This window comes from Acinonyx jubatus, chromosome D3, assembly GCF_027475565.1.
Source record: "Acinonyx jubatus isolate Ajub_Pintada_27869175 chromosome D3, VMU_Ajub_asm_v1.0, whole genome shotgun sequence".
Lineage (NCBI taxonomy): Eukaryota > Metazoa > Chordata > Mammalia > Carnivora > Felidae > Acinonyx > Acinonyx jubatus.
Window position 1 is genome coordinate 67,327,915 of NC_069392.1, and position 25,777 is coordinate 67,353,691.

Here is a 25,777-nt window from a genome sequence, read left to right on the forward strand (position 1 = left end):
GGACCCATCTGGCCCATCTCCCCACTGACCTTCCTCCATCAACCCTCAGTTTGTTCTCTATCTTTAAGAATCTCTTATGATTTGTTTCCCTCTCTCTTTTTTCTCCCCCCGCCCCCCCCCAACCAATATGTTCATCTGCTTTGCAAAACTTGTTTTCTTAACCAGTAAGCCACAATGTAATAGTAATGGGAACAGAAAAGTACTATCAGATGCATGAGTTTTCACATTTTATCTATCAAATTGTTAGAGGTTACCTATCATTATCTCCCCCTACAAACAGTAATACCAGAGTTGGCAAAGGTACACCCAACTGGCACACTCATATACTGTCTATTAAGAAACGCGTATTAGAGGAGCCTGGATGGCTCAGTTGGTTAAGCCTCTGATTCTTGATTTCGGCTCAGGTCATGATCTCACAGGTTCATGAGATCGAGCCCCGTGTCAGGCTTCGTGCTGTCAGCACGGAGCCTGCTTGGGATTCTCTCTCTCCACTCTCTTTCTCTCTCTCCAAATAAATAAATAAACTTAAGAGAAAAAGAAGAAACGTGTATTAGAACTCTGGAAAGGAACATGGCAAAGCATGTCAGAAGCTTTAAAAATGTTCCCATCCAATAATTTCACTTCTTACCCATGTTAATTATACTAATGTCCAATACACCTTGAAAATCTAGCCACTGTATTAACCTGGCTTACAGAGTGTAATCTTTTGATTGGAGATTACTCTTTCAACACGGAACTATCTACCCATGCTCTACAGGGCAAGTTACAGACCACAGGCAAGCTCACCACCTATTTTGGAAATAAAGTTTTAATAGAAACCAGCGATGCTCACGTCCTTATTATCTATGCCTGCTTTTTGTGCTACCACAGCAGAGTTAAGAGATGGTAACAGACACTGCATGACCCTACAAAGGGGTCTGCATCTTTCCAGAAGAAGTTTATTAAGCTCTAATTTTTAGTTTTATAAAACTCTAACTGGAATACAGACTTTAAATGAAAACCTTCAAACAATCTATGACTCAGAGTTTTCCAGGTTAATTCCTATCCCTAACAGGTGGGACAGGAGGATCTAAATGAAGCATATTGCTGGCTTGGTTATTTCTGGACGAAAAAAAAAAAAAATAGTTTTAAGTGGCTCTAAAGAACTATAGCTTTTATCTAAGATTTATTTGACCTTCCTAAGAATACAGATAGAAAAATCTAACTCTTTCTCATCTTTAACCAATATGAAAATATACAAATATTCATCTCCACAACTATAAAATGATAACATGGGTAAGCAAAACCCTCATTCGTCATTAGAAAGAATACTCAGGGAACAAAGTACCACAAACCTTGCGTATTCTTAAAGGACATAATGGCCTGTCTGTAGGGGTTTGGCATATCTGCAGCGTCGGTCAGGTTGGCCAGCACCAGCAAAAGCAGGAGACTCTGGTTGGCCAGAGGAGAAGAAAGTTCTGGAGTGGCAGCTGCTTTGCTGCCCACGCCGCCCAGTGTGAAGACCGTCCAGAGGCCAGCTTGAGAAAAAAAACACATAGTTAAGAAGTGCTGGGACTAGTGAGATGGAAATGCGTACTTCTGTGTGATATTGTACACTTTTTCATATTTCAAACTTTGAAGAAACACTCTTTTCAGTTATTAAAGTAAAACAAGTCTGGTACGTGAAAAGTCTCATATTGCCCAACGATATAAAATTCCTTAAGACCATCATTCCCCACTCCTATAACCTACTTTTACTTCCCAGAGATAACCACTGCTGAACTTCTTAGGTCTTCCGAGATTTTCTTTACATATCAAAACATCTACAAAATTATAAGAAAACTTCAGGTGCAACTTTATACCAACAGATTTGAAAACCTAAGCAAAATGCTAAAATATCTAGGAAGATACAAAATACCAAAATTGGCCAAAGACAAAAGCCTGAATGAACAAACAATCTTAGAAGAGCAGAAAACGGAGTCCAAGAGCTAGTCCTAAACACCAAATCCAGTCCAAAGCTCACAAATAAGTCCACCAAGCCCTCCCAGCACAGACAATTCCCGTGTTACATAAGCAGCTCCGAAGTACACAACAAGAGTCATATATACACAACTCATGTGACCAGACCAGAAACATCTCCCTGCTACAGAAACTGGACAATGACAGCATTTAAAACAAGAGGGAGAAATGAAAAGAGAGGTTTACAGACAGACTCAATCAAACAAAAGCAGATGAAATCTTACACAAAAATTCGTTAAAAGAACAAATGCAGCATGATCATGAAAGTTTTGTCTCTGAAATGCAAGAATTGTTCATCATTTTAGAAGTCTGTTAATTTGTAGGCAGGCACACTTCAGAGATACTGCAGGTTTGGTTCCGACTAGTATTGTGGTGAAGTGAATCAAATGAAGTTTTTGGTTTCCCACCGCATAGAAGAGTTATGTTTACAGGGGCGCCTGGGTGGTTCAGTCGGTTAAGCGTCCGACTCCGGCTCAGGTCATGATCTCACGGTCCGTGAGTTCGAGCCCCGCGTCGGGCTCTGTGCTGACAGCTCAGAGCCTGGAGCCTGCTTCGGATTCTGTGTCTCCCTCTCTCTCTCTGCCCCTCCCCTGTTCATGCTCTGTCTCTCTCTGTCTCAAAAATAAATAAACGTTAAAAAAAAATTAAAAAAAAAGAGTTATGTTTACACTATACTGTAGTGGATGAAGTGTGCAATTCCATTATGTCTAAGAAAACCAACATACATACCTCAATTAAAAAATACTTTATTACTAAAAAATGCTAACCATCATCTGAGCTTTTTGCTAGCTGTAATCTCTGATCGCATTATCACCATGACCAATATATTAATGAAAAAGTTTGAAGGCTTGTGAGAATTATCAAAATGTGACACAGAGACACAAAGTGAGCAAATGTGGCTGCAAAAATGGTGCTGACAGACTTGCTCAATGCAAGGTTGCCACAAACCCTAAAACAAACAAACAAACAATAAAAACTGCTGTATCTGCAAAGCACAGTAAAACACAGCACAATAAAATGAAGTATGCTTGTTACTCACTGTAAAAAGACGGAGGAAAAGATAATCTTGCCAATTTTTAAAATTAAATTTAAAACCTATTAAGAATTCTTACAAATTTGGGGCGCCTGGGTGGCTCAGTCAGTTCCGCATCCAACTTGGGCTCAGGTCATGATCTCACAGTTAGCGAGTTCGAGCCCCGCATTAGGCTCTGTGCTGGCAGCTCAGAGCCTGGAGCCTGCTTCAGATTCTCTCTCTCTCTCTCTCTCTCTCTCTCTCTCTCTCTCTCTCTCTCCCTGTCCCCCTCCCCCACTCACGCTCTGTCTCTGTCTCTCAAAAATGAATAAAAGTTAAAAAAAATTTTTTTTTTTAATTTGAAGAATTCTTACAAGCTAGAAAAGAAAAGTAACCTCTTTGGATTCTAAAGTCCATCTAATCAGAAATCCACGGTGGTCAAACATTAGAAGAACACCCCTATGGATATCACCAACATCACCAATGAACTACAGGTGCTCCGAGCAAAAGTGTTAAGGCAAGGCGGGGGGCAGGGCGAAATAAGTCAGTCAGAAAAAGACCTATCATATGATTTTACTCATATGTGGAATTTGAGAAACTTAACAGATGATCGTGGGGGAAGGGAGGGAAAAATAAGAAAGAAACAGAAAGGGAGGCAAACCATGACAGACTCGTAAACACACACACAAAATTATTTGCAAGCAACCTGACTGTGCACTGTCCAATGGAGTAGCCACCAACCACTGTGGGTACCGGGCACTTGAAATGTGGTTCGTCCCAAACGCATCATGCTGTAAGTATAAAATACTCAATTCTGAAGACTTAATACAAAAGTAAAAAATTTTTTGCCAATTTTTAAATATTGATTACATGTTGAAATTATAATATTTTGGACATATTATATTAAAGTGTATTGTTAAGATAAGCTTCACCTGTTTGTTTTTACTTTTTCAATATGACTACCAGAAATTTTTAAATCACATATGTGGTTTGCATCTATGGCTCACGTTTGTATCAGACACAGCTGCTCTAGAACATCAAGAGAATCAACTGACACACGATCAGAACGAACAGATTTTGGTACAGTCTAGAACTAAAAGAGTGACATATAAAAAATCAAAAACCTGCCTATACGTGAGCAACAAACAATTACAAAGTCCAATCACCACAGCAACAAACAATCTTCAAGAATCAATAAAATCTTGAAACATCAACACAAAAGAGGGGCACCTGGGTGGCTCAGTTGATGAAGTGTCCAACTCTAACTCCAGTCATGATCTCCCGGTTCAAAAGTTAGAGCCCCGCATCAGTCTCTGTACTGATGGCTCAGAGCCTGGAGCCTGCTTCAGATTCTGTGTCTCCCTCTCTCTCTCTCTCTGCCCCTCCCCTGCTCGTGCTCTCTCAAAAATAAACAAACATTTAAAAATTTTTTTAAAAAGAATCAACAGAAATGTGTAATGCCTTCGGGCAGATAACCACAGACCTTGAGACTGAAGGCCGTAAGATCTAAATTAATACAGAGGTACAGTAGATTTCTAGATTAAAAGGCAATACTGCAAAACTACCCATAAATTAATCTAAACTTCAGGATAATCACTATCAAAATACCAAGAGGAATTTGTGTAATATTTTGTAATACAGTGCAAAAGAAATATTGCTGAGGAGGAATGTTCCTGGTTAAACAGCAAAATTTTTATAAAGCTAAGGTCATTTAAAAGTGTGATACTGGCAGTAGACAAATTAGCTGGATGGACCAGAAATGAGTTCAAGTTCAGCAACAGAACCACATATATTTGAGAATTAACCTTATGATACACGTAGTATTCCAAATGAGTAAAGACAAAATTCTAGAAATGTCTTTGGGACAACAGTATTTAATCATTTTCACAGTATTTAATTATAAAAGTACCTGTATGAACCTTGAGTTCAGAAAGCCTTTCTGTTATGCAAGAAACAAAATTCAAAAAGATAACAAAGAACAGCAGCGCCCGGGTGGCTCAGTAGGTTAAGCATCCAACTCTTGATTTTGGCTCGGGTCATGATCTTACAGTACGTGAGGTAAAGCCCCGTGTGTCAGGCTCTGCACTTACAAAAATGCTGATTCGAAGGGGCACGTGCACCCCAATATTTATAGCAGCGCTATTAACAATAGCCAAATCACAGAATGAGCCCAAATGTCCATCAACTGATGAATGGATTAAGAAGATGTAGTATATGTGTGTGTGTACACGTACGTACACACACACACACACACACACACACACACACACACACACTGGAATACTACTTGGTGATGAAAAAGAATGAAATCTCGCCATTTGCAACAACATGGATGGAACTGGAGGGTATTATATTAAGTGAAATAGGTCAGTCAGAAAAAGACCTATCATATGATTTTACTTATATGTGGAATTTGAGAAACTTAACAGATGATCGTGGGGGAAGGGAAGGAAAATTAAGATAAAAACAGAAAGGGAGGCAAACCATAAGAGACTCTTAAACACAAAGAACTGAGGGTTGATGAGGGTGGGGAGTGGGGTAAACGGGTGATGGGCATTGAGGAGGGCACTTGTTGGGATGAGCACTGGGTGTTACATGTAAGTGACGAATCACTGGGTTTTACTCCTGAAGCCAAAATTACACTGCATGTTAAATAACTTGAGAAATAAATAAATAAATGTGCTGATGGCTCAGAGCCTGGAGCCTGCTTCAGATTTTGTGTCTCCTTCTCGCTCTGTTCCTCCCCTGCTCGTGCTCTCTCTCTCTCAAAAATAAAGATTAAAAAAAAATTTTTTTTAAAGCAAACAAAACAGACCACAAGAGACCTCACAGGCATACGATTATGTAGAATACAGAAAAACCTTATCAATACATCATTAAGTGGAAATGCAAATCACAAAACAGTATATATATATACACAACATGCCCCACTTGTGTTTAAAAAATTATAAATGTACATCTTTCTGCATGTAAAAGCACCTACAGGTGCCTGGCAGGGTGCCCTTTTGACAGAAATTCTCTCTGATCATAGAGGAGAGTAGGAGTGAAGGTGGCCTGAAGGAGTTTCTTACTTCGTTCAGTTTATTCCCGACTCTTGTACGACATGGACATATCAATATTCAAGCATAACTTTCAATTAAAAACATAATGGAAGAAGTGAAGGAAGGGAGAAAATTCCTGGTCACCAACCCCACAAGATATGAGGCAATATGCACCTGGGCTACGGGATACAGCCCGATGATCTTTATTTGTAAAAAGCACCTCCTGACAGGTGCTTTTTGGAGGGATAAACACCAACACGTTAACACTGATCAGATCTAGGATGGTGGCAATGGTCATGATATTTTAGTCTTTGTACTCATCTAGGTTTTTATTTTGATTACCTGTTATAACGAGCAGATGACATTTTTAACGAACACCTCTGTTAAAGAAATTAAATGCTTTGGTAAAGAAATTTTAAATGGATGGCAAATAAAACTGGGAAATGTCATTTTCCCAGAACTAACACAGGTAGATACTTTTCACTTCCTTTTTATAAACTGTCAACAGTTCAGTGTGACCATCTGTTCACTTCTAATAGTTTACATTTTTGAGTAAACACACGATATAAAACTACCGCATGGACCCCTATCAGTATATCACTTCTTACATAATTGTGGTCCTGCAAATCTCAAACATTTTCTATGATTCACTGGAATGACTTTTCTATTCCAGTGGGGGTATTCCTGCCCACGTTTTGGAGGTCCCCAAAGGAACATGCAGGGACGCTCAGCATGCACAGAACGCCCAGTACGAACCCCCAGTGTAGGCACAAGCAAACTTGAGGCCCAGGAAGAGAAATTACCCAAAGGATGTTTTCTTTAACGTAGGAAAGATCTTAAGATGATTGACAAAGACCGTAAAATTTCTGTCTAGCACTGCGCTCCCTGCTTTGCATTAGGAAAACTTAGATATTTGAATAAAAAATATCAACTAATAATTCATCATTACACATCACAAACTTGAACTGATTCGAAGCAATGTTCATGTGAACAGTTGCGGAATGTGAAACATTTCATAAGAGATTCAGAATCGTTTAAGCAAGCGCAACCAGCAGCCAAATATTCTTTGCTTTGGGACTGACTTGTTGTTTATCTTAACATTATAAAAAGCTTCCAGTCACTTCCTTCCACTCAGAGTATGCCCCGGGACCGTGTACCCCTGCCTCCACCGCTGTGTGTTCCAGGATCGCAAGCAAAGAAAAACCCAATCAGGAAGTTCAATCTGCAAGAAAAATAATCACCGAGCGCTCTCCCAGGTAAAAGATAAGTGGGGTTTTTTGTTTTGTTTTTCTGTCTGTTTGTTTTGCAGATTCTCTTCACAGCTGCGCATCTTTGCAACTAGAAGAAGTAAGAGCTGACCGCCCCTGGAACAAATTTCACACACGTCTCATGGCACAACTCCACTCTCGTTTTTTTGCCCCTTTCGGGTTTTCCCAAAGGGGGCTGAGAAGCTGTGTGCAACGTCAGACACACTAAGTTTTTATTAAGAAGCTAGTGCAGCCCCGCCTGCCCTCACCACACACATCCCTCCTCCCTGCCCTGGCAAATATCACTGCAGGGAGGCCTTTCCTTATAGGGAGAAGGGAGGCTGCCTGCCACTGCCTACATTGTAGTTTAAACTGGCCCATGATGTTGGACCAGAATTCTTCCAAAAGTTCATTTCTTTTTGCTGATCCAAGTCTCTGATCTGTGACCCAAGAATCTTAGTGGAATTGCATTTTCCTGTTGGCAAACAAAATCTCTCTCCACCAGAAAAATAAGGGAAAGTTACAGTATGTTTCCTTCTGTTCTAAAAAAGCAAATTAAGGATGGTCTCCCAAGTTTTTTAATTGTATCCCTCACTCAGGTCTTCCAAATAAACTCTTAAAATAAGATGTATCTAACTAAAACTAGTAAGCACGGAAATAAACTAAAAGAACAAATCTGGTGTTGATGATTCAATCTTTTAAAAGTATGGACTCAAGATTATTTATCCGTTAACAATAAAAATGTGAGGGAGGGGACAGGTCTCATTACCAACATAACTGGCATGACAAAATTGTTGACTTTTTAAAACTGAACTGAGTGTAAAAAAATTAGATGTATGCCTCAGGTGTTATCGATGCTAAGAGAGCATCACTGCGTCCTGCTCGGTGTGAGCCATTCTCTCCTACAGGGCACACAAACTAAAGTGGTTTCCCATAAGCCCTTCTACACTGAGCCCTTGGTTTTGCTAGAGTGTTACACAGAGAGGCAAAAGTTGAAAATGCGTTAAAATTCTGGCAAAGGGAGCAAAATGACTAGAATGGAAGAGATGTTACTATTCACAAAACACCTGTTCACTTGTGATCATTACTTGATCAGGAAGCCATGTTTTAAGCATTTTATATTAAAAAAAAAAAAAAAACACTAGTTTCTTTCTTAAACACAGGCATTTGGTGTGCTTTAAAAAAAATGGCTGAGTAGGGGTGCCTGGGTGGCTCAGTCGGTTGAGCATCCAGCTCTCGATTTTGGTTCAGGTCATGATCTCACAGTTCGTGGGATTGAGCCCCTCTGCGCTCCATGCTGACACAGTGGAGCCTACTTGGAATTCTCTCTCCTTCTCTCTCTGCTCCTCCCCTGCTCGTGCTCTGTCTCTCTCTCAAAAATAAACAAACACGAAAAAAAAAATTTTTTAACTGGCTGAATATGTTGGGTCATTATCACATAATTTTTTAAATTTAAAATAATGGTAAATAGGCTCCAGATTAGCACTTTCGGCAGAATGTCTGATTTTCATGAACGGATTACGGATGTAAAGTGGTGGAGGTCTGCCTCACAAAACTATAGTGGAGGGCCAGTTGTTGGGGGTCCAACTATAAAGTCTCGACCTTGATGGAAATGCTCAATATCTTAATGACGGTGGTTTTTGCATAACTGCACATAATTGCTAAAATGAAACTAAACACAGCAAAAGCAACTTTTACTGTATATAAGTTATATCTCCATAAACTTGACTCTACCTTACCCTCTCCAAAAACATGTTGGCGCAGATGTGGAGCAAGTAGAACTCTCATTTACTCTAGTGAGAGTGTAAACTGGGGCAAATAATTTGGAAAACAGGTTACTTGTAACCAATATAAGTGAATGAGGCACAACTAGAACCCAGCGATTTCACTAATTATTTTACTAGTGGACCAACAAAATGTTTACATGTGTGCACAGACAGGTACACGAATGTACATAGCATTGTCTGAATAGCCAAAAGTTGGAAATATCAAATACATATTACAGTAGAACGGGTAAATGTGAGATAGTCTTAAAATGGAATACTACATAATAAAAATGAACAAACTATGCGTCATGCAAAACCACAGATCAATTTTACAAATAAGCAAAAGAAGGAAGACACAAAAGAATACATAGCATACGATCCCATTTATAGAAATTTCAAAGCCAGACGAAACTACAGCACTAGATGTTGGGATAGTGGTTTCCTTTGCAGTTGGGAGGGGAGAGAGGTCAGGTGAGTATGTGAGAGGAGTTTTGGGGTGCTAGAATTACTTGATCTGACTGACCAGCAGTTACATACATGTCCATTCACTCTATCATAATGAATTGAACTACACTTCATCTGTGTATTTTTCTGTATGTTACCACTAAGAAAAAAAATGTTAACTACTACAAAAAAACCAAACAAAACAAAGTATGCATCCTTTTTTGTAAGATGATGATGGTAAGTATATCCCACAGTGCTCAAAGTGGTTGTCTTTGTTTACTGGAACTAAAAGTGATTTGTTTTCCTCATTAGAATGCTTTGATTTCTAAACTGAGCATGTAGTGAAAGAAATCCTAAAATCCGCAAAAAAGTTCATGGGGTATCCTTAGAACAATATTTCTTAAAAGAAATATATTAAAATATTGGATTAATGAGGAAAAAATCATACTTGATGTTCTATCTTTATTAAAGGGCATAGTCGTCAAGTGTCTCTTTATCTCTCTAACCAAATTTATGTTAAGAAAACATGATCCCTAGCAATTATTTTTTCATTTTAAAATGAACATAAAAGAGCAACATACGCAATCTTGAACTACATCCAGTCATACTATAATACTAGGTGATGGGGGGGGTCACTAATAGTTTCGCTTTTTTACATGTGTTTACATTTAAAGCCCTCTTAGAATATCTGGTGACTGCTAGTTCCTAAAACAATTGTGAGTCAAATTCAGTTTTCCTAAGACAAAACAACATGATATTACTACCCCGTCCTGTATCCCAGAAGGAATACTTTGACCATCACAAAAAGAAAGAGAGAGAGAGAGAGAGAGAGAGAGAGAGAGAGAGAGAGAGAGAATCCCAAGCAGGCTCTGTGCCGTCAGCGCAAAGCCCAATGCAGGGCTCGATCCCATCAGCCACGAGATCATGACCTGAGCCGAAATCAAGAGTCAGACACTTAACTGACGGAGCCATCCAAGCGCCTCAAATTTACTTTTTATGTAAAAATATTCATATGAAATTCTTTACCTTCTCCAAATAAAAATCAAGGTTAAAGTCTGAATTATGCATGAGATTTTGTCAGAAACTACCTAGATTAACTGTAGGATCAATCCTCAAAAAACACAGGAAATAAACTGTATCAGTAACCAAAGCGAATCCATTTGGAATCTACCAATAAGTTTCTACCCAGTAAAATCTTAGACTGATTACCCACATTAGCATTCAACTTCCACTTGTGGAGGAGTAAATATAAATCAAATAAGTGCAGAGGTAATAAACAATATAGATTTATTCCTACCTTCGGTAGCCACCATTTTTTCCATGTAGGTCTCCAAGTGTTACTTTTCTGGGAATTATAAACTGAGAATCTGTTACTACTCCCTGGTTGAAAAATGACATTGATGGAAAGACGGAAGGAGTTTCTTCTCAAAACTCTGATCATTTCAATTTTAAAATGAATTTTTAGGGGCGCCTGGGTGGCTCAGTCGGTTAAATGCCTGACTTCGGCTCAGGTCATGATCTCACGGTTCAGGAGTTTGAGCCCTGCATCAGGCTCTGTGCTGACAGCTCGGAGCCTGGAGCCTGCTTCACATTCTGTGTCTCCCCCTCTCTCTGCCCATCTCCCACTCACAAGCTCTCTCTCTCCCTCTTTCTCATATAAAAACATTTAAAAAATTTAAAAACTAAAATGAATTTTTAAACGCCTTAAAGACATCTACCATCAAAGAATAGGATGGGAACTTGGAAGGCACTAGGAAACTAGAATCTTTAAAATGAGGACATCCATCCATAAATATTTGGAATATTAAATTCATTTAATTAACGAATCCAATAGGTTCCCAAGATGTAAATGCTCAGCAAGGGGCATCTGGGTGGCTCAGTCGGTTAAGCATTCAACTTCAGCTCAGGTCATGATCTTGCAGTTCGTGGGTTTGAGCCCCATGTCGGGCTCTGTGCTGACAGCTCGGAGCCTGGAGCCTGCTTCGGATTCTGTGTCTCCCTCTCTCTCTGCCCCTCCCCCATTCACGCTCTGTCTCTCTCTGACTTTCAAAAACGAATAAATGTTAAAAAAAAACAAATTAAAAAGTGAAATGGCTATAAATATCTACGGTTCCTTGAGATACTATATAATGACACTGTGAAACCATCGTGATTAGCAAGACATTGAAACACTCATCAGGATGATTATTAATAATAATTCCTGTATTATCAAAAAGATTTTCTTCTTATTAATAAACACAATTTTAAATATGTTAAAAAAATTTTTAATTGTATTCTTTGGAAGATGTCGATTTATAGATGTCTTATAATGTACATGACACATTAGTTTAACCATGCACTATATAATTTATGAATCAATTCACTTAAATTAGGGGGCTGCTCTAAAAGGTTATATCAATGGGGTGGATGCTCAATAATGTTTGAAGACTACCACACTCCAGAAAGTGTTGAAGGCGGGGGATAACAGAAGACAAGGAATCTAAAGAGGAAGAAAAAAGCAGTTTCTGCCATTTAATGACGATCTCTACCAATTACCACATTAAAACCAAACCAAGCATTATTATCATTCACCCAATTTTACAGGCAGATTAAACTCAGAGAGCCTCGGTTCCTTAGGACCCAAGTTGCTCTCGGTCTAAAGCAAATACTCTCACCCACTGCCCTCACTGCCTCTCTGGCTCCCAAACAATAAAGGCGGCCCCTGGTCTTAGCCGTGAATTACAAATTGAAATCCTACCATAGATCAGGTCTCCCGTACCTGGGATATAACAGGCCTGAATTCGATCGATTTGCTACCAGGAACAGCATTCTGTGCTTCACAAATGAGTCTGTACCCCAATTATCTCGCCCGACTTCTCTCTCACTTTCCAACTTCATCCAGAGAACCCTACATATTTTCATTTTTTGTTTTTGCATGGATTGGGTTTTTTTGTTGTTGTTGTTGTTGTTCTTCAACCTTCTGCTTCTGTTCATCTTGGTAATGCATGTGTATTTTCTTGATTTCCCCCTAAGGAACCATCATCTCTCCTAGGCATTTTGCCCCTTTCTTATGGTGAATAAACATTTACCAAATTATCCTTTTGTTTTTTTTTTAACGTTTATTTTTGAGAGAAAGAGAGAGAGGGAGAGAGCACAAGGGAAGGGCAGAGAGAAAGGGAGACACAGAATCCGAAGCAGGCTCCAGGCTCCGAGCTGTCAGCCCTGAGCCTGATGCCGGGCTCGAACTCAAGAACAGTGAGATCATGACCTGAGTCGAAGTCGGACGCTCAGCTGACCGAGCCACCCAGGCGCCCCTTTCCAAATTCTCTCTCTAGCAAGTGTGCCCAGCTCCTTCAATGAATAAATTGATGGCACTACATTCAGGGTGCCTGCAACCCTGAGAGAGGAGACGGGCAGGAATGCCATTCTAACACCGTGTAGTGAGAGTGTTACACAGTCGCGCGGGAAGAAAGCGCTCACTCTGCCAGTGCGTTCCCAGGAGAGCCTCCCAAAGCTGCTTCCTGTGACCTGGGGCGTGCAGGTGAGTGACAGATCTGCATGCAGGTGGAGAGCAGGAAGGCATCTTCAGTGCACGGAACGTTATCACACAAAGCTGGTCAAGCACGGCCCTTCTGTGTTCCTAGCGCTTCAGTGGGCAATGTGGAGTGAGTCAGGCTAGAAAGAGAGGACTGGCTAGGAGGGCGGGGGCCGCAGGACAGAGCTTCTCCAGGAATGCTGGACCCACTGCCCGATTCTGAAGGGCCCCAGGCAGGCCAAGAATTCAAGTCTTTTCTGATGATCACACAAAAGAATGACAATTATCCCATATTCATTTTCAGGTGTACCTACGGTTAATACTGACCCATTACAAATGTACTAAATCAGTTATGGGATCCCGTAATTGGCTTTCACAAACCAGAAAAAAGGATCACCAGAGCTTACAGGAAATCCTAAGTCTTCTTTCCAGTAGCTGCTATGCAATGCCTGTTTGTGCTACCAAGCTCCTTACGCCCGGAAAAGCGATGTGCACCCAGGCACGCACGACAGGCGTTTGGCATTCCTGAGCGCCCCGTTTTGTTTTGAATTGGTCATGGCCTTAAGTGATGCACTTTAACCTTTCTGAGTTATAAATCTGTTACACTGGCTTCCAAATGACCAATTAAGATGGTTGTGGGCTCTCTGGTTAACCCTCCAGAACACAGTGACGCACAACTGGGAAGACCACCCCGCCACCAAGGCACGCTTCCCCGCGCCGGGCCACAGCCACCCAGCGGGACGCAACGGAGGCTCACGGAGCTCTGAGTCCCTCAGATAAGACACCTCCTTCCGGGGCCGTGAGGCCAAAGCGTCACCAGGACAAACCGTCAAAAGCCACAACTGGAACTGATCACCCACCTTCCCCTAAAAGCTCGTCAGGACGAACTGCATTCTGCCCTGCGTCCCTGTTTACCCAGAGCAGCAAAAAGGTCTGAAGCTCTATCACACCTGGGCTCCTCGCCATATGGTTCGGCACGTCACTTAAATAGCTCTCGCCATCCGGATCCTTCTACTAGCCCTCTGGAACCCAGGTCTTTTGGCGGGTGGGGGGGGGGACCCTCTACGCTTTCAAGTTCAATCTCTCTGAATGCCTCAGATATCACAGAAACCTGGGTGTCCCCTGAGGACAGTTCTTGCTCAGAAGACGTTTCAAGCGATGACTCACTTTTTCTCTGTCCACAGCCCATGTACCACAGACTCATTACCGCTTCCCAACTACCTCTCTCCACACATTCCCGCGACCTTCAGACATCCCATCAGTCCTTCTTGCTATAGTCATCTACAGGCAACATTGTCACTTCTGCTCATCTTCCAGTAATGGGAGCACTGACCCCGTCTCTCTGTCAACACTACTCCAGTCCTCATTTTAAAAATTTCAACCTACTCTCAGTCAAGCCACCCAACAGGAAGCCTCAGAGGCCCTGATCTGCTGATTCACTTCCCCTATCCTACCTCAGTGAGCCACTCCCATGGCCGCACCCCGCCTACATGTTCTAACTGCACCACCACTACAGTTCTGAATTCCTGCATTCCACGCTCTGGTTACTATCGCCCAGCTTTCCAGGTCACCTCCTCCGTGGAATACCAGACTCAAACCGTTTTGGACCTGATCGGGTCTCCATCACTTTTTCAACGTCCGTCACCACCCCCATGCCCTTGCTTCCCTCCTCACCCAGCTAGGTACTTTATTGTACCTATGTTATAACTCACACATTAGAAAACTTCCGTGAAAGAATCTCACAGAAGATGAAGTACAGCAGGAAAATTAGTGAACTAAAACATAAATCGGAAATTAGCCGAATGCCAAGAAGTAGAATTCTCAGAGAGAGAGAGATTGGAAGAACAGAACAAGAAGGTCCAATATACGAGTGACAGGAATTTCCAAAGAGAACCTCAGAGACACAACGCAACACAATCAAATTGCCGATCACACAAGCTACCAGAAAGGAGAGGTTTAAGGATCTCCACAACCACCCCTAGGTCAGATAACTAACAAGGTTAAATCCAGGTTTCAGGCTTTTTGCAATGTATCATATCACTAAAAGAGGAGAGAGAGAAACAGCCAGTGTGCTAAGAGATCCCATGAGGCTCAAATCACACATATGCTACTTCTCCAGCTGGGATGCATGAACTCCTAGAGATGGTCCATGATGTGCTAGGAATAAGCACATCAGAAAGGTCAACAAATAAGGTCAGAAAACAGACATGCTACTTTTTCCTGAACTATTAATTTTACACAAAAGATTCCAAGGAAGTTAATTAAGTCCATGAACTGGCAAATAATTCCATCTTAACAGAAATGAAACAAGCACGGATATGCTCACGGAAGGCGTACTTAAACGTGCATTAATTGAGAAGATAAAATATAAAACCTGGGCATGGGCCAAGCGGCTTCTGACAAACTCCTCCATCCTTAAGGTTATGTACTCACTTGCCTCAGCTATTGTAACTAGGCTAAAAAAAGCACTATTAATAGCTCTGGTTGCTATCTCATCAATGCGTGAATTACTACGATTGGCAGAATTCAAGATCCGCTTAACAACAACAAAAGATTCTTTCTGTAACTGTTTTTGTTCTTTCTTTTGTTCTGCACTTACACGCTGCAGTTTGTGTAGAATGTAGCAAAAATGCTGGGAGACTGAGGACAAAAAGTGGTACGCAGAGAGGGAGAGATACAGGGCTCTGCCTCATCCCACGGTTTTCTGGTCACTGTGAAGTTCTGATGAGAAACCCTACAAACCACCCATCCTAGAAGCCTAATTTATTATACTACTGCCTTGTCTGCATCCACTATATATCACCACCCAGGGGTAAGTCAGGATCGGGTAAATTACAAGTAACAGACCCGTGTAATAATGGCTTCAATAAAAGTCCCAAAGTGTTGCATTTTGCTCTGTGATGTTCTTTTGTGGCTCTACTACGTATAGTCTGCATTCCTAAGTGTCACGCATGGTCCGATATGGCTACACCAGCCCCAGCCATCACATTTTCATTCCAGTCAGAAGGACAGAGGTAAGTACACGCATTCCCTTTAAGAACTCTACCTGTTGGGGCGCCTGGGTAGCTCGGTCGCTTAAGTGTCCCACCCTTGACTTGGGCTCACAGGCTCACGGTTCGTGAGTTCGAGCCCCACATCGGGCTCCATACTGATGGTACCGAGCCTGCTGGGGATTCTCTCTCTCTCCTCTCTGCCTCTCTCTCTCTCTCAAAATAAATAAATAAACTTTAAAAAAAAAAAAAAAAGAACTCTACCTGCAAGTTTGCCCATATCACTTCTGCTTACATTCCCTTGGCCAGAATGCAGACTATATATGGTTACAAAAGGTTCTGAGAAATGTGATCTATTCTCGGCATCCGTGTAGTCTGCTGATATGGGGGAAGAGACAAACTAGCAATCAGTGTCATACCATATTCGAATAAATCCTTTGCAACGCCCCTAAACATGCCCCTTCCATCTGAGATGATGGAACAGCTAGTGTGCTGAACATACCCTGCCTTTCTGAGCCCTTTCTGTAACTCAGCTCAGGGGAAACAAGTGTGTCCAGATAACCAGTGAGCTTTATGGACAACTTGAGAACTGGCAGGAACACTGGTACACTTAACCAAGACATCCTTTTTGTTGTTGTTGTTAATATAAGCAACAGGAAGCCTCAAAGCACGTGCTATTAATCATACCACAAAAGAAAGGGGTTAATAACTTCAGCTACTACACAGCAAGAATTTGCCTGCTTCCTGATTTGACCAAGTCAGCTATGAAATTAATGAAAGTAACAGCTTGGATTTAAGCCACACCTTTCCTCACTGGAAACCAAACTTTGCAAGTATATAGTAATGCTATTTTATTTTCATAATGTACCCTAACGACAAAATAAAACCTGGTATTTATTGGCACATCTTAAATCTCTCCTGCTTTAACATTTAATTTGCTATATGCAAATATATACATACACAAGGATAAGAACTGAAAAAGAATGAGAAAAAATGGCAACAGCTGATTTGTTACACCGTGGTAGAATTATAGCTTATCTGTTTAAATATTCATTACTTCTAACGCTCTTTGTGCTGTAATGTTTTAAACATTTTTATAAACACAGGAATATATATATTACACACATACAGCACAGAGTATGGACAACAATAGATGGTATCACGAAAACATCACTGGTTTTGAAGCTACACGTAATCTTAAAGTCCAGTCTTCCCACCTACCAGCTATGTGACTTAATGAAAATTACATAACGTCTGTAAAATAAGGATCACACTAGTACCATTTAATGTCTGTTGCTCTCATTTCCACCCTGCTCTCACCTATGATCAGTAGTGTAGGGGGCCAAAACCCGCAAACTCTTATTTTCCAAACTCCTTTGCCTGCTGGCTTCAGATTAGAGCAGACAATGAGACTGGAAGTGGACAAGAATAGAGAAGGCATTTTTCTTTCTGCTTCCGGTCGGCTCTCTAGCAGATGCAACCATGGTTCCACAGGCTTCCTGCTCGGGTAGGAAGGCTCCAAGGGTAGTGGAGCAAACTGGGGCCGTCTCAAAATCAAACGGATCTCAAAACATAAACAATAGATGGACCCACAAACTGTTATTTACCCAAACAGCACCATCTCTTAAGCTGTATAAATATGTAAATGGAGAGAATTGTTTTTACTTTTAGAAATATTCCTGGAAAGCTTTATACTTTAGAATAACTACTATTGAAAAGATCTCCTCTCTTAAAGTTGGTATCTGTCAGTCTCTCTATACTTTCTAAGATAAACAAGCCGGGGGGTAAGAATTGACTAATATTACCAAGACACAGAAATATTATTAGGAAGAGTTTTAAAAAGACGAATTTAAAATGTTCCAACCCTTACCCTCAATCCATAGCATCAGGAGCCACTGGAAGCATAATATGTCAGACTATGAAAATATGTGACTCAGCAGCTTATGAAATTTTTAATTGCAAAATGATCTCAACTTGGCTTGCTTTTGCACCAAATGGCCTGAAAAACAGTACTGATAGCTAGCCAGGCTTCCAATTTGACAAAGTTATGGCCAGGGATGCTAAGGAGGTTGCTGCTGGATCTGCTTATCATCCTTTTCAATCATCTAGAAAAGGGGAGGCAATAGCCTTAATTTTGTCAGCAGAAAGGCTGAGGGAACACGAAACACGAAAGACAAAAATAAACGGTGTTTGGAAAAGTGGAGAAAGTGACACAGATGGGAGGGGGCAAAGATGAGGACGATAAAGGGTAAATGGCATTTGCTTTTAGCACTTATCATGTTCTAAACACTTACTCACTACTTGTCATGTATATGTTATTTAAATGTAACAGAAGCCCACAGGGTAAATGATATTCTAGCTTCTATTTTTAAACTGAGGGAATTAGGGTTCGATGAAGTTTAAGTAACTTAATCAAAGTGACACAACTAGCAGAAGGCAGAGCCCAGTTTCTAGCTCAGATCTGATGCCAAAAGCTTCCAACTCACCATCCCACTGGGGAAGATTTCTAGCTGCTTCTCTCCCTCCCTTTCTTTCGCCTGGCCTCTGTCAAGTATGGGACCTCTACGGCCTTGTGGAAGTGAATCTGGAGACTCCCAAGCACCAATGAATTATACCTCCCTTTCTCTCTCCACTATTCATCCAACTGGATTCAATAAGCCTTTGAGGACCAGGGTCTGGCTCACAAAAGCAGAAAAACGAAAGATACTTACCATAATTCCACAAGGAATCATCGTTCCATTTTTATAGACAGGGAAAGGCTTAGAGAGATACAAAACTTTCACAGGTTATAGAGATAATTAGATTACTTACGGTAAAGGGTTTAAACCCAGGTCTGGTCTACTTCCACATTCTTCAGAATCTTACCTAACAATTCTAAAAGGCTCAGGAGCAAAGATACAGCTTGTTAATGCACAAGCTGAAATTTACAACACTAACTCATCCTCACAGTGATTCTGTTCTTTTTACAACATTAAAAAAAATTTTTTTTTAATGTTTGTTTATTTTTGAGAGAGAGACAGAGTGTGAGTGAGGGAGGGGCAGAGAGAGAGAGAGGGAGACACAGAAGCTGAAGCAGGCTCCAGGCTCCGAGCTGTCAGCACAGAGCCCCCGACACGGAGCTCGAACTCACAAACTGTGAGATCATGACCTGAGCCAAACTTGGACGCTTAACCGACTGAGCCACCCAGGCATCCCCCAACATTTTATTATGAAATCTGTCAAACATACAGGAAAATTGAAAGAATTATATAGTGAATACCCATATACCCACCACCTCCATGTTACATGAACATTTTGCTACATTTGTGATAACATCCCTACCCATCTATGCATCCCTACCTTCACCCATCAGTGTAGCTTATTTTGTTAATGTACTTCAAAGCAAAGCTCCAGATACATTTTAAATGGGAGTCTTGAACAACTCAAAACACTAAATTTTGGAATATTATTTACTCATGTAAAAGGTGGTCCCAAACTATACCAACTATCCTTTAAGAACGTTTTTACTACCATTCACAAATTCTGTCAGCAAGTCGCCTTTGAATTTACTCCAATAGCCATGTTGAAATCAACATAAGTTAAAACAGCTGCTTCATAAAAGTTACACTCACTTGACTGTGATAGAATTTAACAGTTTTAAAGCAAATCCATTTTAATTGCTTCATATTTCAAATGAGATTTGCCTTCCCAAAAAAATGGAAATTCCCTAGCTTTAATATTCTTATTTTTTTTAGCTCTTTAGTATTTTAAAATTTCACAGTACTATAAATTCTGTCACAGAAGTCTTAGAAGCAGATCAAATCACTTCTAGCAAGCCTTGGAAACTTACTCCTAGGATCTCATTTGAAACTGACTGCTTTGGTACGGGAGCGGCTGCCACCAAGTCCGGACCCAGCACACATGCTGCCGACGCCCGCCTGCCCAAGGTGCACTCCCGATTCCTTCTGCTTCTAAGTCTAAGGTTATAGAGATAATTAGATATGGCAACTCTCAAGGATCAACTGATTCAGAATCTTCTTAAGGAAGACCATACCCCCCGGAATAAAATTACAGTTGTTGGGGTTGGTGCTGTTGGCATGGCTTGTGCCGTCAGTATCTTAATGAAGGACTTGGCAGGTGAACTTGCTCTTGTTGACGTCATGGAAGACAAACTGAAGGGAGAGATGATGGATCTCTAGCACGGCAGCCTATTCCTCAGAACACCAAAACTCTCTGGCAAAGACTATAATGTGACTGCAAACTCCAAGCTGGTTATTATCACAGCTGGGGCACGTCAGCAGGAGGGAGAGAGCCATCTTAATTCGGTCCAGCGCAATGTGACCAGCTTTAAGTTCATCATTCCTAATATTGTAAAATACAGCCCAAACTGCAAGTTGCTTGTTGTTTCCAATCCAGTGGATGTCTTGACCTATGCGGCTTGGAAGATAAGCGGCTTTCCCAAAAACCGTGTTATTGGAAGTGGTTGCAATCTGGATTCACCGGTCCCGTTACCTAATGGGGGAAAGGCTGGGAGTTCACCTGGTAAGCTGCCATGGGTGGGTCCTTGGAGAGCATGGAGACTCCAGTGTGCCTGTATGGAGTGGAGTAAATGTTGCTGGTGTCTCCCTGAAGAATCTGCACCCTGACTCAAGCACTGATGCAGATAAGGAACAGTAGAAAGAGGTTCACAAACAGGTGGCTGACAGTGCCTATGAGGTGATCAAACTGAAAGGCTACACTTCCTGGGCCACTGGACTGTCTGGGGCAGATTTGGCAGAAAGTATAATGAAGAATCTTAGGCGGGTGCATCCGATTTCCACCATGATTCAGGGTCTCTATGGAATAAAAGATGATGTCTTCCTTAGTGTTCCTTGCATCTTGGGACAGAATGGAATCTCAGACGCTGTGAAGGTGACCCTGACTCCTGAGGAAGTGGCCCGTTTGAAGAAGAGTGCAGATACACTCTGGGGGATCCAAAAAGAGCTGCAGTTTTAGAGTCTTCTAATGTTGTACCACATCACCGTCTAGACTACAACGGGATTTTTAGTTGGAGGTTGTGTATATCGTGTTCTGTTATTCAAGTAATAACGTTAAAAAGGGCCTAGGAAAAACGTCAGTTTCCTAAGTTACAAATAGGAATGGTTCACAAAGCCTTGCGGCTACATCCTGATGCTGGATGGTACTCATCTCGCGTCTTCCTAAGTCAGTTAACGTGAAACAGTTCCACTGCCTCAGAGACACCACGGCCCATAATGAATATGCTGCAGTTCGCTATTCAAACCAGATGTGTATTTACTGTGTGTTGTATGACTTACTTCTGGATCCTTCACCCAACATGCCTCGTGCAACTTTTGTTTTCTCCAGCCAATCACATCCTGGGATCCAATGTTTAAATTCAGCATTGCATGTATTGTGCGTAACTGCTCTAAAGGATCTTATTTTGTGTACTGTGTAAGTCAGAACATAGTGAACGGTGCCATATGATGTAAAAAGAAAGATCTACCTACAAACGATGCAACCAACTATCTTAAGTGTCCCACCAAGCAACTAAAATATCAAATAAGCTTCGAACAGTGGAAAAAAAAAAAAAAAAAGAAAAGAAACTGACTGCTTTATTCTATAACCTTCCTGGTGAATACGAATGAATTTGCTTCCCAACTCTCTGTGACAGAAAAGAGGCCCCGATCTTCCCTTCACAACTATTAAGAAGGAAACGAGCACAGAGGGCTGGCACACTGACTTTCACGGCCATTTCAGGCACGGTGGTCAGCAAATTACAAGGATAATACGAGAGAAGCCAAAACTGTAGTTTGACACCATACTACTTCCAATGAATATCATTTAGGAAACACCTTTTAGAAAGTCTAAAACCGGAAATACTTTTTTTGCAGAGAGCAATTAAAAGTGAAATCGCTCCTGTTCCCACCCTACAACTGCACACAGGCATTTGGATTGCGGATACTGACCTATATACTCCATGTATCCCTGCAAGGAGCCACCACAAGGAACCAGCAAAATGAAATTAACTCTACTTCATAAGCCACAAAAGTAGTTTCAGTCCTGAAAATAAAGGAGGGTGAAAAAAAAAAAAGCCATTCTTTCACCTGGTATATAAAATCTACCAAATCATTCCAAGTAAAAATGAACTGAGAATGTAATTATTGTTTATTTACAAAGCACTTCCTTTTCTTGAAAGTTCAAAGCGCTTTGATTGGAAATGTTTTCACAACTATGCCTGTTTCTGAGGGCCACATACTTTTTCTCTTACGGTAGTTTTTCTTTCTCGCAATGAGTCAGCCCAGAAAAAGCCAAAACTGAAGAGAAAAATAACCATCACATAAAATAAATTACAACCACTGCATAGCATACCTGTCGTAACGGATTCAATAACTTTCTCAATAAAAGTAACCGGGAGAGATAGGAGTTTTAATCTTCAAATTCTACTTTATTAATTCCTCTACGACAGCATCCACCTAAACAAACAATCACAACTTTGGCCTTGCAATTTGGCTGGGACACCCACCACCGCAAGCAAAGGAAAAAAAAACATTTTTGATGGCTCATTCAAATGGAAAAGCCATATATCAGAAGTTATTGTGTAAAACCTCAGTACTTTGACGGAAAGCGCAGTGTGGGAGAACACATTTAATTAGGGTTGGCTCTTTAAAACATTAAATACTCGGTTATAATCACATTACAGCTTGGTCTTATAAAGAGAAAACACAAGAAAGTTCAAGGTCAGCCCTTCCTTGCTTCAACTCTTTTTTTAGGCATCAGAGGCAAGTAAAAAGCTTAAAAATATAAGAAAAGACAAGGTCAAAGAAGTTAAGGATAGAACCAAAAGAAAACTAAATAACTGTTATGTTTTTCTTTCTCCCAATATTAAATATTCAGCGTAATTAGTAATTCTTCCAGTGACTATCTGAAATCTCTATTATAAATGTGTATACTGGGGGCACCTGGGTGGCTCAATTGGTTAAGCAGCTGACTTCGGCTCAGGTCATGAGCTCACGGTTCAGGAGTTCGAGCCCCGCGTCGGGCTCTGTGCTGACAGCTCAGAGCCTGGAGCCTGCTTCACTTTCTGCATCTCCCTTTCTCTCTGTCCTTCCCCTGCTCCCACTCTATCTCTTTCTCTCTCAAAAATAAATTAACATTAAAAAAAATTTTTTTTAACGTGTATACCAAAGAGCAGATATTTTCATAATTTAGTTACATTAGAAATCTGAGTAAACTTGTAAATCACTATATGGTCACTGGCCTTTTTCAAAAAAAATTTTTAAACAAAAGTTACCTTTTAAATATTACTATGTAATATCATTACTAATAGTGACCACTTTTGTGTACCTGCTAGGTGCCTGGCTCTTTCCTACGCTTTTGCTCATTTGATCACCTCGGCAGTCCTACAAAGGGAGGCACTATCCTCATTTTACCCTGACTGATCTGAGTCACTACTGAGAGGTTAACAGCGAACACCTAGTCGGTAGACAGCAGGACTGGCATTGAGTTCCAGGTCTGCCTGACACCAACAGCCAATCTCACACTTGCATCCCTTACACAATTCCGATTATCAAAATCTAGAGCCCATCCCTCCGAAGGACGATGTAAATGGTGGCCTCCACAATCAGAAAAGAAAACAATCTGTTTCAATCACAGAATTATTTCTGGAGGGACTCCTTACACCTTCTGGAATGTCCTTTTTAAAAAAACAAAAAACACATTTGTGAGGTCGGGAGAGGCTGTGACTGGCCTGCTCTGGCCCCACCACAAGCAGGGCTGTGGTTTAAAACAAAGAATGACCGGCACTTAGAGATGCCTTAGCTGTCAACAAACAAGAGGCCAGCGGCCTCCCAAACAGAATCTCAGCACTTAATACCTATTATGGACTGAATGCGTCCCCCCACCCAAATTCATATATTGAAGCCCTAACCCCCAATGCGATGGTAACAAAAGGGGAGGCCTTTGGGGGTGATCAGGTGTAGAGGAGGTCACGAAGGTGGAAACCCTACCTCGGGATTAACACCCTTACAAGAAGAGGAAGACACACCAGAGCTTTCTCTCTCCACCGTGTGAAAATAGAGCTCGCCAGGGAGATGGCCAGGGAGAGGGCCCTCACCAAGAATTAAATCTGCTAGCACCTGGATCTTAGACCTCCCAGCCTCTGGTACTGAAAGAAGCAAGTGTTTGTTGTTCAGCCATCCAGGCTACAGTATTTTATTATAGCTGTGTGAGCTATGTGTCATCACCATATACCCTGCTCCATCGCATCACAATCGGAGAGGTTAAGTGTCTTCGATCACTGGCTTTGCAGAACATCTTTAACAGGGGAGGGTGATATGCTTACAGCGTAAAGTAAGAACTACGTATCAACTGCCTTACTAACTGTAACTAAGGCTACCAATACTACTGATACCTTTGATGAGCTGAACATCTGAAGTATTTATTATAATACGGGTTAGTCAGCATCAAGTCTTTTTGTACTAAAGTCTTTGGCTAGTTTCACAAACTATCGAAAAGAGACTGTATTTTTTTCAGATAAATTAGTGAATAAGAAGCGGTACCATAGCAATTGTTGTCAAGGCAAGTTCATTTAGGAAGCAAGGAGAAATCTCTTGTGGGCAATATCTATTTAACAATCAGATTTTCCTTTCTGCCTGTCATTGGCCAAATTTTGCACCACATAAAATGGAAAGCCAGTTGGAGAAAGAACAAAAACACGGCTGGTGTTTCAAAACATTTTTTACATAAATTTTGAAGTCTGACGAACAGACCAAAAAGACAAAATATTCTCTGAAATTTTAAACTCCCATAAGTTTATCAGAGATTTTCTGATCGCTCACATCATCTAATTAAATGTATCTTCTTTTAAATTATTTTGACTTCAACAAAAAGCAGAGGAGCTTCAATGCAGGTTAAAAAAAAGTTATTCGATGAGGAGAGATGTTGTATAGTTTCAGAAGTTATTTTACATACAATACCTCATTTATTCTTCACAATAACCTGGTACAAAAAGTCTTGTTTGTTGATCAGGCTTATGTGGTAGGATAATGAGATTCAAAGAGGTAAAGAACTTGTCTAAGATCATGCTGACCTGGGACTCCATTCCAAATCATCTGATTCTCAATATCAAGCTCTGGCAATCTACCCTTATCCACAAGGACTTCCGGGAATGAGACAAAAGTCAGCTGAGAGCTCCCTGTGGTATAATCTAGAGTGGAGCTATGAGGCGAGGGGAAGGCGCTGGTGTGAACTCACAAGAGGCCTGGCCAGCACCTCTTGCCACTAAGGGACTACGAGCTCTAGCTTCATGAAGAGCCTTGTGGGTAAGTCCTAAAACTCAGGAGAAACTGTGGGAATCCTCATCAACTCTGAGGTCTGCTGTCTGGGAAAACCAGGCTCTTGTCCCCCACCTCCGCCCCAGCTAATCCTCGCTGGGATTCCAGGAAATGAAATTGAGTCTATGTAGAAAGTCACAAGAGCCCTCAATACATTAATTTTCTTTGTTATTTAACATGTGCCACCTACAGAAACACCCTGCTTTCCACAAAGGAATTAGAATGAGTAAATCTGGGGGCGCCTGGGTGGCTCAGTCGGTTAAGCTTCCCACTTAGGCTCAGGTCATGATCTTGTAGTAAACGAGTTCGAGCCCTGCATTGGGGTCTGTGCTGACTGCTCAGAGCCCGGAGCCTGCTTCGGATTCTGGGTCTCCCTCTCTCTCTGCCCCTCCCCACTCGTGCTCTGTCTCTCTCTGCCTCTCAAAAATAAAGAAACGTCATAGAATGAGTAAAT

The 25,777-nt window shown here is 41.1% G+C and overlaps 1 protein-coding gene and 1 pseudogene across 6 annotated transcripts in view; one reads left to right on the forward strand and one right to left on the reverse strand.

Moving 5' to 3' along the window:
- DYM (dymeclin) overlaps nucleotides 1-25,777 on the reverse strand; it is a 329,646-nt gene that overhangs the window by 205,067 nt on the left and 98,802 nt on the right. For all 6 annotated transcript variants that reach the window (XM_053205580.1, XM_027068935.2, XM_053205581.1 and 3 more), the window contains one exon: nucleotides 1,335-1,517. In XM_053205580.1, the coding sequence (XP_053061555.1) occupies nucleotides 1,335-1,517 (183 nt within the window). The remainder of the gene's footprint in view (nucleotides 1-1,334; nucleotides 1,518-25,777) is intronic.
- On the forward strand, nucleotides 19,973-21,065 carry LOC106974951 (L-lactate dehydrogenase A chain-like; annotated as a pseudogene).